This window comes from Protopterus annectens, chromosome 1.part2 (genome assembly GCF_019279795.1).
Source record: "Protopterus annectens isolate FY-2018-M chromosome 1.part2, PAN1.0, whole genome shotgun sequence".
Lineage (NCBI taxonomy): Eukaryota > Metazoa > Chordata > Ceratodontiformes > Protopteridae > Protopterus > Protopterus annectens.
The window spans coordinates 62434225-62451168 of record NC_056727.1 but is presented as its reverse complement, the minus strand read 5'-3'; the positions used below and the strand labels follow the sequence as shown (position 1 = coordinate 62451168).

Sequence of the window (16944 nt, the reverse complement as noted above, 5' to 3'; positions counted from 1 at the left end):
GATAATGAAAGGGACGGTCCAAGCGACTTAAAGCTGGATGAGAAAGAATTGATCTGGCAAATAAAATTGAATGCAGTCATAGCCCCAGGCTTAAATAAAGCTATTTCTTTCAAAAGTATTTTGAAATTGAGGGCTTTGCTGAGATGATTCAATGTTTTTTAAATGAATGTATGTTTTATTATACATGTATTTTTTTTAATATGATAGATTTGTTTTTTGTATGATAATTAACTTTGTAATGGGTTAACAATAATGTTTTGTGGGTCCTTTAAATGTGGGCTTGAATTTATGAATTGTTCCATGATGTAATAACTTTGATTGTTTATTTAAATGGTGATTAATTCCTTTGTCAGTTGTCTGAAGAAGTTTGCTGAAATAGTAAACAAAAGCGCTAACTTAATCCTTGTTTTCGGTGTGTTTTTTCCTTCTTTTTGTTATTCAGTATAAGAAAAAGGGAAAGGACAAAGAAAGCTTTTTTTTTTTTTTTTTTTTAATATACCAACAATGGTATATAAAGGTTACCCAAATGGGTAAAGAAAAGGAAAGGTAGGGAAAAAGGATACCAATGATGGTATCAAAGAGTTACCAATGGTAAGCGGGAAGGAGAGATTGAATACCAATGATGGTAAAGAAGAGATACCTTAAGGTAAATATGGAGGTAGAGAGTTTTAAAAAGGAGACACACTCACAAAAAAGGGAAAACTAGAGAATTGTAAATATCACAGAAAGAAGTAAAATGCAGAATAATAGACAAATAGCAAAAAAATTGAGCACTTGGCTGAGAGCAACAGCTGACTTGTCCATTTTTTTACGCGGCAAACGAGATCTGAGGTAATGGGAAGAGAGGCAGTGTGGGTAGAGCCCTAGCTCGAGAGTTATTGGCTGGTGTGAGCATTGTATAACAGCAGAGTTGGTTCCAAGGGTTCAGACCCAAACCCATCAGTCAAGAATAAACAAAGATCGACATCAGATCATTACTTACATCTGCATGACTACACTACCCACAACTGTAGAGTATAAAAATTACAAGACGTTCCTAAACACTAAAGCTATACAAAGAAAAAGAAAGAAGGAAAGGGAAACAGGAGATAGCTAGCCAAAACTGTATCCTTTATTTAGCCCTTTTTTCTAAGATGCAAGACTTCATCATAATACTAAAACCATTACCCACACTGCCTTATATATATCATGTGAAACTAATTGATAAAAAAAATTACAAACGAGTTCTTAAAGCTCTAAAGTCCTGCTCTTCCTATTTATTTTTACATATAGTCAAAAACTATACAAACATTGTTAAAACCCAGACATAACTTGTGTAAAACGCAGTTTTGAAACGGCAACATTATACAATAAAAATGCTGTACCCCCCAAAAATATGACATATTGTAAAAACATACAGCATATGATTATGTAAATACAAAAATTACAGAAGAATAATTATGCAGTTGCTCCCAATCATATTTTCGATAAAATTAAATTGGCCGTCAATTTTAAAAAAGAACTAAGAGACTGTCAATGAACCCTGGGAATTGAGTAGCATTAACATGCAACTGCCACTGTAACTCTTAGCTCAAGATGTTCTTCACTCAAGCCCCCTCTCAGTCCTTGTTCTACATGGTCAATAACTGCAAACTTAAAAAAATGATCGCAATAAGTAGAAATATGAGCAGCTACAGCATTTATTGCTCTTTTTTACCTATATCATAGTAATGTTGATGAATTATATGCTTAACTGCATTCCTTGTCTTACCTATATAAAACCCTGTGCACAATTGGCACAGGGCTACATATATCACAAACTTGGTGTTACAATTATATCTTCTACTTAACCTGATAGTACCATAATTTGAAATCTTAACTTCACTAATCTCCAATATCTGTTCTGAATACTTTTTCAGCTCTCATCCCTTAACTAATTGCTAATCTCCTTGCTGTATCCCTCTGCTGTTACCTTTTCTCTTCCCACTATCTAGCTATACTTTTTTTCTTCCTTCTACTCCAACATTCTCTACCTCTCACCTGCTTTACCACACTCTATTTACCTGGATATACTTAACATGCCTCAGGAATCTGCTGCTCTCTGATTGCCTCTGTAGACTCTCACTTACCTGCTCTAACCCATTCCGTTCACCCTGCGGGCTCACTCCGCTCCCCTACCCACAATTCCCACCCACCCCAAATGGTCCTACTCTTATAGTTACAAAGCCACACCCCCTCCTTCCTATCCAATAGCTATCCAAAACTCATTACAGACCTACCATCTACACACCCACTCCCATACTGACAATTACTCTCAATTACCTCTTACATATTTCTATACTCCACACTCTCTCTACTCCTACCTCCTAATTCCTAACTACATTATATAATCTCCTACACCACGGCCTTAACTTATACACTCACATGCATAAAACTACCTCTCCCACTTTCATTACTATCTATCCTTTCTATACCCTATACCCTTACCTTTTACGAAAACCTACAATTCACGTCATCTCACCAACCCCTAAAACAAACATTACTAATAAATGAGCTTGAATTCCAAAGCCATTCTAACATAACATCCACCTCAACCTATCTATCACCTAAATACCACAGAGTAGCCCATTTTACATTCACACAATATAGGAAATCATAACTTAATTGCAGTAAACTACTGAAGCATCCATATAGTTCCTATAGACATCCTCTCCTTCATCGGGACATTCATCCCAACCTAGGACTAGATAGCACCACCCTGAGACACCCCTCTTCCCCCTTCACTCCCTGTATAACCCCAAATTCTCTACTCATAGCTCATCTCAATATAAGGAGTGTTAACAATAAAGTAAGCCAACTACACGCACTACTAGATGCACACTCTTTTGATATCTTATGCTTAACAAAAACCTGGTTTAAACCGGTTACAAAAGACAATGAAATACTCCCACCTGGTTATAATATCTTGAGATTAGACCGAACTACCAAAAAGGGTGGTGGGGTAGCAATACTGCAGAAATCTCATTTAAAGGTCACTTCTTTAATAGTACAACCACCTCTAGATACTAATGTGGAAATTCTTATCTCCAAGCTCCAGCTCAATACTACTAAATCTATATACATAATATGCTCCTACCTACCCCCAGACAATAACATCAGCATCTTAGAAAGTATCCTCTGCTGGCTTTCTACATCCTTCCCTTAGGAAACCATTGTACTCGGTGACTTTAATATAGACTGGAACGCCTGTACCACTCAAACCCACAACCCATATAAAGCTCTATGGCTTCTCCCAAACTATTACCATCCCTACCAGAATCCATAAACCCAGCTGCAAAGAAAGTATATTAGACTGGATCTTAATTAACAGCCACCCTTCTCTCTTACAAAGTAGGTATCCTTCCAGATGATATTAGTGACCATTCACTTATTTATCAGACAAAAATCCTTTATCCCAAACCAAACTACCTTTAAAATCACCCGCAACAAAAAAAACTTTGATCCAGCAACCTTTCAAGCAGAACTTCAAGCCTGTGACTGGTCACCCTTAAGGCACCTGCCCACTTGATGAAGCAGTATCCTATTTTAACTCCAAATTTCTACAAATTCTTGAATTCCATGCCCCCTCACGCTCTATAAGAACTAGAAGCAAAGCAGCCCCCATGGCTTAACTAAAGAAACCAGACAACAAATCCTACAAACAAAATCTGGTCCAAATGGAGAAACACTAAATACCCAATTGATCAGCAATACTTTAGACAGCTACGAAATGCCACCAAAAAATCTATAGTTCAGGATAAAAAAACTATTTCTTTAAACTCCAGAAAAAGCACCATAATCAATCCCAAACTTTCTGGTCAAGCATAAATAAACTTTTACATCCAGGCCACTCCAAACCACCAACCCCATCCGGTCTCTCTCTAAACTCTCCAAACCAGATTTCTGATGCTTTCAATAACTTTTTTACTGAAACTGTCCAATCTCTAGCTAACACCTTAGCACCTGTTAACTCTACCCTCTCATCCTCCCTAACAACCTTACCATCTACCTTTCACTTTAAACCTATTCCTACATCCCTCATCTATACTCTACTTCATAAACTTAAACCTTGTACTCCCTTGGCTGATCTCCTACCACCTGAATACCTTCAATCTGCTGCAAAAGTTCTTGCCTATCCCATTTCTATCCTAATAAATAGAACCATAGCTGAAGGCTCCATTCCTTCACTCTGGAAAATCTCTCACATAATCCCACTTTACAAGGGTGGTAACTCAACTGAACACTAACTTTTGGCCTATAGCCATATCACCACTAGCCAAAATCATGGAAAAATGCATCCATCAACAATTTCCTGACCACATTCTCCAAAATAACATTCTAGACGACTGTAAACATGGTTTTAGAACATTCCACAGTACCACCACTGCTCTCCTATCCTTTACAGACTGCATTAATAAACATTGTAACAATAACATGCTCTCCTCTGCTCTGTTCATTGACCTATCTAAAGCTTTTGATATGGTTAACCATCAAATACTTCTCAACATACTCAATTCATTCTCACTTGACACACAGGCATTACAATGGTTCAAGTCCTACTTGCACAATAGACAGCAGGCTGTCCTTTGGGATAATAACTTATCCAAACATCTCCCTATTACCCTTGGTGTCCCCTCAAGGCTCTATCCTGGGACCTCTACTCTTTTCCATATTCATTAATGACCTTTCTACAAATTTACCTCTACCTACCTGCATACAATACGCAGATGACTCCACTTTGATTTGTAAAGCATCCACTTCATCTGAACTCCAGTCCATCACCCAAACAGTATTTAACCTAGTAGAAAATTGGTTCCAACAATGTTGCCTACTCATAAATGCCAAAAACCCCAAACTATTACAATTTACTCCAACTATTAAATCCGCCCCAATAGATTTCTGTATTACATCCGTCAATGGTACAATCACAGCTCCTGACCCAACTACCAAACTCTTAGGTGTAATGATTCGCCACAACCTCAACTTTGACTCACATATTAATGCTACTATTAAAACAGTAAACAGAAAACTTGGATACTTGTACAGGATAAAACCTTTTCTCACCCCAGAAGCCAGATCTACTATTGCCCAAACCCACCTGATCTCCACCCTCCTCTATGCCTCACCCATTTATACTAATCTTTCCAAAAGCAACCTAAACAAATTGACCACTTCTTATAACAATATTGCCAGGTTTGCTACTGGGTCCCCATTTAGAACTCATTGCTGTCTAAATCTCAACTTCTAGGATGGCTAGAACTAAATAACTAGCTAGAATTTCAACAACTCTCCATTACCCATAAGATTCTGTACCAGCCTAGTAATACTCCCATTCTCAGTAGCCTCATTACCCCTACACAAACCTTGCCACCCTTCGTTCAGCAAATAAACTACTGGTTACCATCCAGAAATCCCACAACAAGCAAGTGATTCTCTTTTCTCTAATTCAGTGGGGAAGATTTGAAACAAGACTCCCATTAAACTTGCATCTCTCTCATCATTACCACTCTTTAAAAAGCAAATAAAAATTCAACTAAAAACACAATGGCTATGTCCATGTACTAACCCCAACACCCCCCCCCCCCCAGTATAACATTATTCTATAACTCTCCTCCAATAACCCACTTTGCAAAATTAGTAAATTCATCCCTCACTCCCTTCTTACAAATGTAAAAAAAATGTAACAAATGTAAAATAAAATAAATAAATAAATAAATAAATAATATGCTTGCATTGGGAACAGGATCCACACCTACTAATTTTTCCTATAGCCATCTCCCGTATGTCTCTCTCTAACATATTTTCAATACTTAGATCTTTTTTGTAAACTATTCTAGGACTCTTCCCTAGAATGTTAACATATTCAGTGTCTATAGTAAATATCAACCAATTCTTCCTCACTATGCAACTTATGTCCTTGAACTGTATGTTATAAGTTAACACCAAACTGTATCCAAAATCACCAGTGTATTGATCCTTAACATTAGAATCATTAGGGGTATTTGTTCTTGATCCTAAGAGGGGGTGTAAATACCCCCACCCTTTTTTGAATCACTTTAGAAAAAATATTTTTAGAAAAAATATTTTGTATGAATGGGCTAGGATACCCCCTTCTAACAAACATGTCCCTAAGTTGGTCACATTGATAAGTGAGTTAATCCATTTTAGAGACCATACGGGCTAATCTGACACACTGACCCTTTACTAAGGATTTCTTCTAATGAATAGGGTGTCAGCTGTCATAATGTAATAGGGTATTAGAGTAAATGGGTTTTCTATACAAAGTTGATGCAAATGCCTTATCTACCCTATTCTTCTTTATAGTAATATCTAGATAATTTACTTGTTCAGTATCTGTATTAATAGTAAATTCCAAAAAATCTGTAGTCCCTTGAATATATTCTAAAAACTCATGAATCATTTCACTAGTCTCTGTCCACAAGATGATAGCATCCAAATAGCGTCCATAAAATGACCAGTACTGTGAAAATCCAGAGTCAAGTATATATTCTCTCCCAATATGCCAGTATATTTGCAAAAATGGGGGCACACGTTGCCCCCTTCGCAACACCCTTTTTCTGTTTGAATAATTGGTGCTCAAAGTATATAAAGTTGTTGTCAAGTATGACTTCCATCAAAGTTCTAATTGCAAGCATTTTACCATGATCTAGGTTGGTATATTACCATAAGTAATTGTAGAACCATTCCATACCTATATCACAGGGAATGACTGAAAATAAGTTTTTGATGTCGATGGTAATATATATTGAGTCATCACTGTATAACTCTCGGAATATTCTAGTCAAAAAATCTCAGGAGTCTTTGAGACACCAATGGTGAGCTTTTAACACACTTTTTGTTTGTTGATCAAGCAAGTCTGGCTATGGGGAAAGTCTTGGATCCCTTATTATCCACAATAGGTCTAAGAGGTGGCTACAATTTTTTTGAATTTTGGGTAACCCAAATATGGCAGGGGTCCTAGCATGCGTAACCTTTAAATAATTATATTCCGGGGGGGGGGTGATCTCCACCGATTAATAAATCTTCCAATATAAGATCTAGTTTATGAAAGGCTATATTGATCTCATTAATGCTAGTCTCTTCATATGTGTTAGTTAGTAAATGACTAAGCATTTTATTATTATAGTCATTGCTACTCATAATGACTATAGTCCACCTCCCTTGTCTGGCTTCATCACTCTAAGGGCCAACTGCCACAGATGGAATGCAAAATTTCTTTCTCTTCATCAGATAAGTTATACAAAGACTTTCACTGTGCACACAAGATCAAGGCACGATAAAAAATGTTCTCATATTGCTCAAATGTTTCCTTCAAATGAATACTCATATCTACTTTTTAAAGGCTGAGGCACTGCATTTACTGAATGAAATGCTGCAAAGCATCACAAAACAGGACACAAGAAACTACCAGTATGTTTCAATGCAATGGAAAACAAAAATGAAGTCCATAGCTTACAAAAAGATAAAAATTGATAATGCTTTGTGCTCAAGATCTTTTTGGCATTGTCAACTGAGGAGTTCTGTCTATATGTGCAGAACCCCCACATACATGACTATTTTTATCCTAATAGGCATCCACATGAACTCTCAAAAGATATTTATTTATTTTACATTTGTTGACCGGGGTAGTCTAACTGGATACATGTCCATTTTCAGTAGAGGCACAGGGAGATAAGCTCCAACACACACAATTACAATAAAAAAAATGTTGCTACAGTACAAGAATATAACAGATGTTAGCAAAAATACAATACTTCTAAACAATCTTAACACAAACACTAAAAATGTTTTATGCATAAAAGATGTTTCTATATACATAGGTAGGTACTAGGCTATTGGCCCTAGGGCCTATACAAGCCTAGCCAAAAATGTACCCTGGCTTTTGCCACCCAAGAAAATTATTTTCCTGTGCCCCTGTCAAGCAGAACCACAGAAGTGATCCCTGGGGTGAATTTCCTATTACCCATCCAATCATCAAGATTTTTCTTGAAGAGTGCTAATGAGGAGCTCTGTTTGACATAGAATGGTAGTCTGTTCCTGAGTATGGGAAGTCTCTGGGACAGCAATCTATCCCCTCCAGCATGTTCTGTTTATTGTGGTGACAAGGTTTAGGTCCCTAGAGCGTGTAAGCTCGGAGGGATTGGGATTTCTTTAAGTGGAGCATGTCCAACAGCTCTGGGTTTGACATAGCTTTGTATGTTAGGCAGAGATCGCCAGTGAGTAGGCGATATGCGACGGAGTAAAGCTCGAGTTTTTTGAGACTGTCTGCGTAAGGCATATGTTTGAGGCCAGCAATCCTCTTTGAGAGGTATTTTTGCGGCCTTTCCAGTTGTTGTAGATGTCTTGTGAGGTACATGCAAGTACATATATACATTAACTTAAAATTACAAGATCATGGTCTTTGGTTATTTAAGGAGAAGTCTGGAGTTAGTACAGAAGAGTAAAAGGTGGGGAGTAGCCATTAGTATAAAGATGGTGAGCTAGTCAAGGTTAGTACAGGGGCATAACCAATGTGTTCTAAGATATAGTTTCAGTTTATGTTTGAAAAGTGTTATTGAAGACAGTGATAACAGTTCAGTAGGAAGTAAATTCCAGTGTTTTCCAACAGTGTTAGAGAACAGTCTCTCCTGCCAAGTTGTTGGATTTGCTTGTACAAACAAGTAGTTTTTTGAGGAAGGTAAGTTTTTAAGATTTTTGTAAGGGGTAATGAGGCTAGAGAGTACTGAAGCATTGGTAGGTTGATAAAGGGTCTGATGGGCAATAGTAAGCTGGTGAAATTGAAGCTGATTTTGTAACTCTAGCTATGTGTTATAGATATGGAAAGCTAGGTGCTCTTACAAGTAATTCTTAAAAGTCACATACCTTTGGTTTTAGTTTAATAGTAATCAAATGTACTCTGCTCCCAGAATCTTCAGCTTTTAGCTTGATGGTGCTGAATTCAGTATCAATATAAACAAGCCTGAAAAACACGCAAAAAAAGGTAATGTGGCACAACTAAAAATGCACAGTACCCACACAGAACAAATAGTCAGAGTAATATATGGCAAAAGGAAAAAAAAGAAGTTATGTACTCACCATAATGTTCCATCTGAGTAGTTAAACTTCATTTTTCTGCAATCTGTGGGTATTCGGATCTGTATTGGATCCGAGCCGGCAACTTTTTTTCTAGCATCTACTCCAAGCTCCAAGCTCCTCCCCTACCCATAATGCACTACCATCTCCTACCTTCCCTCAGATCGAGTTTGCTGCAACTAATTACATAAGCAACTCAGCCCAATGAACCAAAACCTGTAAAAACAGGACAAGGTCCTGGGGACAGAGGGAGGGAGGGAAGGTTGCAGAAAAATGAAGTACAACTACTCAGATGGAAGGTTATGGTGAGTACATAACTTCTTTATCTGAAGTAGTTAACTTCATTTTATCTGCAACCTGTGGGACAGAGCCTCCAGCTACTCCAATCTTGGGAGGCCCTTATGGAAGGATATTCCTGAGCACCGCAGAGCCAAAGGATGCTCTACTCCTAGAAATCAGATCTAATTTGTAATGGGAAATGAAGGTATGTGAACTGGCCCAAGTCGCTGTTGCACAAATGTCGTCCAAAGGAACCCTAGACCAAAAAGCAGAAGTCGCCATGGACCTGGTAGAGTGAGCTTTAACAATACCAGGAGGAGATAAACCTTTTGCTTTGTAGGCATACAAAATGCAAAGAGTGATCCATCTTGGCCACAGAAACTTTAGAAATAGCTTTTCCCAGAAAAGCTTTGGAAAAGGAAACTAACAACTGGTCAGTCTTGCGGAATGATTTTGTTCTATGAAGATAGAAGCGAAGTTGTCTATGAACACCTAACAAATGAAGTTTGTATTCACCTTTATTTTGGAAGTTAGGGAAGAAAACAGGCAGATTAATGAACTGGTTTACGTTTGCTTCAGATGTCACTTTGGGTAAGAAGGAAGGATTAGTATGGAAAGAGACCCTATCCTTAAGGAAGGCCACATAAGGAGGCATGGCAGACAGAGCTTGAAGCTCAGAAACCCTCCTAGCAGATGTAATGGTGACTAGGAAGGTGGTCTTCCAGGATAAAAATTTCAAATCCACCGAAGTTGCGGGTTCGAATGGAGGAGCCACCAATGCCTGTAAGACAAAGGTAAGGTCCCAAAGGAAAGGAGGACGCAACAGAAAAGTGCCTTTAAGAAAAGCCTTACACAGCCTAGAGGAGGCTAAGGCAAGGTTGTCTTCACCAACATGAAAATTAGAAATGGCTGCCAATTGTACTTTCACTGCGGAGGAGCTAGCTCCTTGCTGAAAAATGCCAGACAAGAAATCCAACACCGCTGGAACAGGGGCTGTAAAGGGATCTAGTTTTCTCTGTAAGGTCCAAATGGAAAAATGCTTCCATTTACTGTGATAAAGTTTCCTAGTGGAATATTTAAAAGAAGCCACCAGAATGGATTTTACCGGGGACAAAAAAACGGGAGTCCTGGCAATCAATGGAATTGGAGCAACCAAGCTGTCAGCTTGAGGCTGCCCAGGTCGGGCGGACGGGCACCCGACGGATGGGAGATTAGATCTGGGCAGGGATCCAGAACCCACGGAGGAGCTAAGAGAGGAGACCAAAGGAATGGGAACCAAACCTGATGAGGCCAGAATGGGACAATGAGGATAACTTTGCACCGCAGCCGGCAAGCTTTCTGAAGAAACTTCGGAATGAGTGGCAATGGTGGATAAGCATACAGAAGCCCGGGGGGCCAAGCATGGACTAGACAGTCTCTGGGGACTTCCCCTGGTGAGGGAATCAGAGTGAAGAACTCGCTGCACTTCGCGTTGGAAGGAGATGCGAAGAGATCGTAGCAAGGCTGACCCCATGCAAGGAAGATCTCCTTCTCTACTGACTGTTTCAGAGACCACTTGTACGGCATCAGAATAGCCCGACTCAATCTGTCCGCTAAAATGTTGGAGCGCCCTGGGATGTGCGCTGCTATCAGAAACCGACCAGTGGAGATCGCCCATTCCCACACTCTCATGGCCTCGCGACATAGGGGGTAGGATCTGGTTCCCCCCTGCTTGTTGATATACCAGACAAAAAACACATTTGTCTAACTGAACTGCAACCAATCCGAGAGGAAGGACAGTGTGAAAGGCTTCCAACGCTAAAAGCACTGCCCTCATCTCTAGAACATTTATGTGCAACTTCGTCTCTGACTGGGACCACGTGCCTTGGACTGTCCTTCCCAAACAATGTCCCCCCCACTAGAGTTGGGAGGAGTCCGTGGTCACTGTGGCTTGGACTGGAGATGACACAAAGGGGCGTCCTTCTAATATCTCCAGTGAATTTAACCACCAAAGAAGGGACATCCTGCAGATGTGACTGACCCTGATCGGAAATTCCATGGGCAGGTCTAACCAAGAACATTGGACAGCCAGAGTCCACTGAAGAGCCAGTATATGAAGGCGCGCACAAGGGAGAATCGATATGGAGACAGCCATGGAGCCCAGTGCTCGGAGAACCTCGCTCGCCTTTGGAGACTTGTAGTTCGCTATCTGATTTATGTGGCACCTGAGGTGCAAGATCCTGTCTGGAGTTAAGAATACCTTCATCTGCAAAGTGTCTAGCCGTGCCCCAATGAAGTCTAGAACTTGTACTGGTTGCAATTGGGATTTCTGAACATTGACTAATTCCCAGTAGATCTGCCAACCAACTGAAGTAATCTCGGGCCAGACAAAGGTGATGCTTGCTGGGCGCAGCAAAGAGCCAGTCGTCCAGCTAAGGAAACACCTAAATACCTTGAAGCCTCAGGTGAGCTGCTACAACTCCCATTACCTTGGTGAACACCCTGAGGACTGTGGTGAGACCGAAAAGTAGGGCTTTGAACTGAAAATGACTGGCTGGTGACTGGCTCCCAGCCGGATGCGCAGAAACCTCCTGGAGTTTCTGTGGATCTTTATGTGGTAGTAAGCATCCTGGAGGTCTAATGAGCACACCCAGTTGCACTCTCGGAGGTAAGGTAGAATGGATTGTAGGGTGACCACCCGGAATTTCTGTTTGACTACAGACAGGTTCAACGTTGAGAGATCTAGAATGGGCCTGAGGTCCCCCGTCTTTTTTGGCACTAAAAAAAACCTTGAATAGATGCCTGATCTGGACTGATCAGGCGGAAGCTGTTTGATGGCTCGTTTGAGAAGCAGCTTTGAAACTTCTAGAGCTGTGGCCTCCCTGTGAACGGGTGGAACATCCGGGAGGTGTTTTGGAATATTTGGAGGGGCAACAAATGGGATAGTGTAATCTCTGGATATAATCTCTAACACCCAGCGATCTGTCGTAATGGACTCCCATGCCACTGGGTGTAAGGACAATATTCCCCAGACTGCCTCCAGAGTAGGACAACTGGGCAACCCCTCAGGGCTGCTGACCGGGTCCATCAGAAAAAGGTTCCCTAGACCCAAAATTCCTGGGACCCCCTCTACCCCTGGGTCGGCTTCAATTCTCTCTCCCTCTGCCTCTGGGGGAATAGTTGTCCTGAGAATCCCGGGAAAACTGAGATTTTCAAAACCACATCTTCTTCTACCCTCTGATTCCTACAGGATGACCGCTGAGGGTTAGAGAAGCGGATCCCGATGGCAGAAAAAGTCTTCCCATCCTTTTTGCTCTGGACAAGTGCGTCACGTACTGTCTTCCCAAAAAGGGAAGAACCGTCGTAGGGAGCATTAATAAACGACGCCTTGAAAGGGTCTGCGAACTGACAACCCGAGCCAAGCATGAAACCTCATGGCTATGCCTGTCCGAGCCGCCCTAGCTGCTCCTTCCGTGGCATGGGAAAGGAGCCGCATAGACGTGTTTGAGACTGACTTCAGAGTAGATGTTTTCACAGAGAACTGTTTGTCCTGCAGTGATAAAGACTCTGGGGTGACTCAGCGAATTCTGATGCAAGGTCTCGCCGAAGCCGGATCACGTGTGCCAAATAGTTCAGTGCACGGATTGAAAAGGTCGCTGAGGAACAGACGTCCTTTCCCAAACCTATCCACCGACCTGGACTCCTTGTCTGGAGGGTGGACTGAGGAACTCTCCTCTGCTAGTTCCTTCATGGTGGCTGCTGTGACCAACATAGCGTCAACTGGGGCTCCTTCTGACCAAGGTTGTCTGCCGGAAGGGGGAGATAAAATTTTGTCAGGGCGTTTGGGGATGGTCTTTACGGTGTCGGGCTCCTTCCATGCCCACGTGGTGATAAGGTCCACCAAAGGGTCCGCTGGCGGGGACACCCTGGAAGTAGATGGTCCCGTGCCAAAGGCCTCCAGGAACACTGACTCATCCCCAGAAGGTGCTGGGACTGACCAACCTCCCCTCTGGCGGGGGATCTCCATGATTATTCCAAAGGAGACGTCTTCGGGAGGTGATCTGGGGGAACCTTCTCCTTCATCTAAGTCAGTGTCCATAGTGACGGACTCTGAGGGAGTCCATGTGCCTCCTTTTGCACTTGTGCTTATGGTGACCCTCTTCAGTGGGACTCTCAGAAGAGGATTCGTGAGCCCCAGGGGGTTCCTCAGGGAAAATAACCTGGGGATCCTCTGGCACGGGCTGTCTCTGAGACAGGATAATGGGAGTCGTTGCCAAATCCAGGGGTGTCTGGGTGGAATCCATGGGGATGGGCTGGGGTCTCAATCCCTGGGAGAGAACCCTCTCCCACCACTTCAAAGGCCGAAGGAGATCGGACTTCCTTGGCACCCAGCAAGGAAGACGCCCTCTCAAGATCCGAAGTGGGGACTGGTGCTGAAGCAAGGGTAGCCTGAGGTCCGAGGAAACGGGTCGGATCCAAAAAGGGCAGAGCCGAATAATCCCATTCCCTCGGGTCCGACACCCTGTCCGTGGCTCCGAGAGTCACTCAGATCTGAACTAGTCGGATCTGAGGAACTCAAGGTAACAGCCGGAGTCGAGATTGGAAGAACAGTCGGCTCTGAGCTACCAGCTCCAAAAATCCTCGGATCTGAGAGCCCCGAAGCACGGATCAGGGAAGGAGAGATGGGGCAGAAAAAGGGCATGGAAGTCTCCCCTTCAGAGGGAGAGGGGCTTGGCAAGACTCCCATCTGTATTTGGGTCTGAATGAATCTCCGCATCATCCTGTCAATGTCCAAGTCCGAAAAGCTCAGTCTATCGCGAAGAGGCCACCGACTCGGATCTGGCTGTTCTGAGCAATGACGGGGAGGAAGGCCTCGGATCCGAATGTTCCAACGGCTCCGTTGAGAAACGAGGAGACCGGAGCCATGGAGATACTGGCCTCATGGCCTTAGAAGGGGGACTAAGAAAGAGCTCCCTGTCCGGGGATCTCGTGAGGTCTGTCCTTTCTCTTGTCCCTATCCTCTTTGCGCCTTTCTCTGTCATTTTCCTTGTCAGCCACGCTGACTGTGGATTTATCTTTACTTGACCCAGTACCAGAAGAAGAGGGAGTTTGAGTCCCTGTCTGGGTGGGAGGTTGAGCACTAGGTACCGAGGCAGTGGCAGATTCCAGCATGTCTGCAGGAAGAAGGCCTTTAGCTACTAATTTGGCCTTCCGATCCCTGAGGGCCCTAGGATTGAACCCGGTGCAGATAGCACATTGTGTGGACAAATGTGCGACTCCCAAGCAAATAACACAGAGTGTGACCATCAGCCGGGGAGAGCTTATGGCCACACTCTGTGCATTTCTTGAACACAGATTTTGATCAGCCATGGTCCTGCACCAAAAAAACACTACCTACTAAAAAAACGCCAGACACAAACACAGGTAGGGGAAGGGCAGGCCTAATAACTACTCTACCGAGTTTAACAAAACTTTTTTTTTTTTTTGACTAACCAATGAACAAGCGATATACTAAAGGGGAGGAAGGGAAATAATCAACTCGGACTCACAAAGAGACTAAGTATTAATAAAACTTACTATTCCTGAGCTCAGAGCGAAGGAGACCACGATGCACACTACTGGCGTGGCAAACGAGATCTGAAGGAAGGTAGGAGATGATAGTGCATTATGGGTAGGGGGAGGAGCTCGGAGCAGATGCTAGAAAAAAAAGTTGCCGGCTCGGATCCGATACAGATCCAAATAACCACAGGTTGCAAATAAAATAAAGTTAACTACTTCAGATCAGATGTATAAAGTAGCTACTATAGTAATACAGTCTCTTTCAACAGCTAATACACATAACAAAAGGCTCTTACTATCACTGTGAAGCATAACTCACCAAGCGTTGGATTGTTCATAGACCAATAGGAAATGTGAGCTGGGATCAGATTATCAGACAGGTGATTTTTATCCTACTGATTATGTGTTGTGCAACAGTAATCCTGCTCAATATAAGAGGAACCACAGGTTCAGACATCTGGTATATGCCCTTGGTAAAACACAGAGTGCACCAGAACCACGAGTAATAATAAATCTGATTATTCCACTAGTAAAAACTTTCGCAGAACTCTTTCCTCAGAAATGAAGTAACATAATAAAAAACAAGTAAAAATTGCATCGTTATTTAATAAAACTAAGGCAAACAGTGCAAATCACAATCGATTAAACCATTATACAATTAAAACATTTAAATACCTAGGTATTTTAAAATATACTTAGAAAACTACCTATATAGATATATAACACAATCATATACTATATGTATGCATACAAACAAATAGCATTTTGTACATATACTAAAAGGTTTCAAGTATATTCATGTATATGAACATGCACATATATTAAATTGTACTTTCTAATTTTATTTCTAAGATCTATTAACTCTGGTTTGAGAGTATAAGCATCATTCAGGCCAGGTGGATGCTGCGCTCCAAATCTTAATATCCATTCATTTTCTTGTCCCCCTCCTCTAAGATGTGCAGAAATAGAATGTAAAATCAAAAACTTAAACTTATGTGTGTCATCTGTACCTGCTATACGTTTATATAAGGGAACTGATGTCTATTCTCCTTATGCCCCTTTCCTGACTAAATTACTCCTGCACTAATTAATATTAACTCACTTAATTGTATGCTACTAAGCATGTTAGGCCTAAGTACTACTGCCTCTTCAAGGTTATTACAATATTTTTCTATTTACTCTTATTCCTTCAAACTGTTACAAAATCAGTAACAGTAACCATTTTTAATGTATTTTTTTTAATCTATATCATTCTATGTATTTACTGTCTTAATTTGTATTTTATTATTATGTATTTTCTGCTCTGTTTACTGTTTGTCTAGATCTATACTGTAACATAATTTTTTTGCACATGGAGCTTTTCTCCCCAGACTTCCACTGAAAAGGGACCAGTGTCCAGTCGGAATTTCCTGGTAAACAAATGTAAATAAATAAATGAACGAATGTCTGAAAGATGGCTGCAAATTCTATCTTTAAACCTTTGATTGGTCTTTCCTGTATAATACACAGGACATTTACAGCACTTTACTATGTATATTAATATCTCTTGTGTGGCAGTTTCCATAGGCTTTCAAATAAAAAGTGGTATTCTTCACTGGATGTACTACAGTATTTTCTGTATATGAATAAAAACAGGAACACACACAGGAATCTGTCTAGTTCCAACCTCACCACCACGAGTGCTGAGGAAAAAAATAAAAACCAAAGACACTAGTGGTTTAAAACTTTGTTGATGAGCTCAGTCACAATTTATTTTAAAAAATCATGAAACCTAGCAGTGTTCCAAAGCAACAAGCCTTTATTTGTCACAGACGAGCAATCCTCAGTAACAAAAAATCAGAAATTAAGGATCGTTTGTCTGTGACAAAAAAAGGCCTGCTGCTTTAGAGCACTACCTGGGTTTCATGATTTTTGGACATTACTGTGACAAAGCTCATCAATTAAGTTTTAAGACCAGTAGTGTCTTTGTTTTTTATTGCAAAATATATGACTACAAAAAGTGAAATGTATTGCTTT

At 41.1% G+C, this 16944-nt stretch overlaps 1 protein-coding gene across 1 annotated transcript in view; it reads right to left on the bottom strand.

Moving 5' to 3' along the window:
• The window catches only part of FANCL (FA complementation group L), a gene marked incomplete in the record, with an annotated part of 1961518 nt that overhangs the window by 1153020 nt on the left and 791554 nt on the right, over positions 1 to 16944 (bottom strand). Inside the window, 1 exon segment of the mRNA XM_044054938.1 lies at positions 8902 to 8998. Coding sequence (XP_043910873.1) covers positions 8902 to 8998 — 97 coding nt within the window.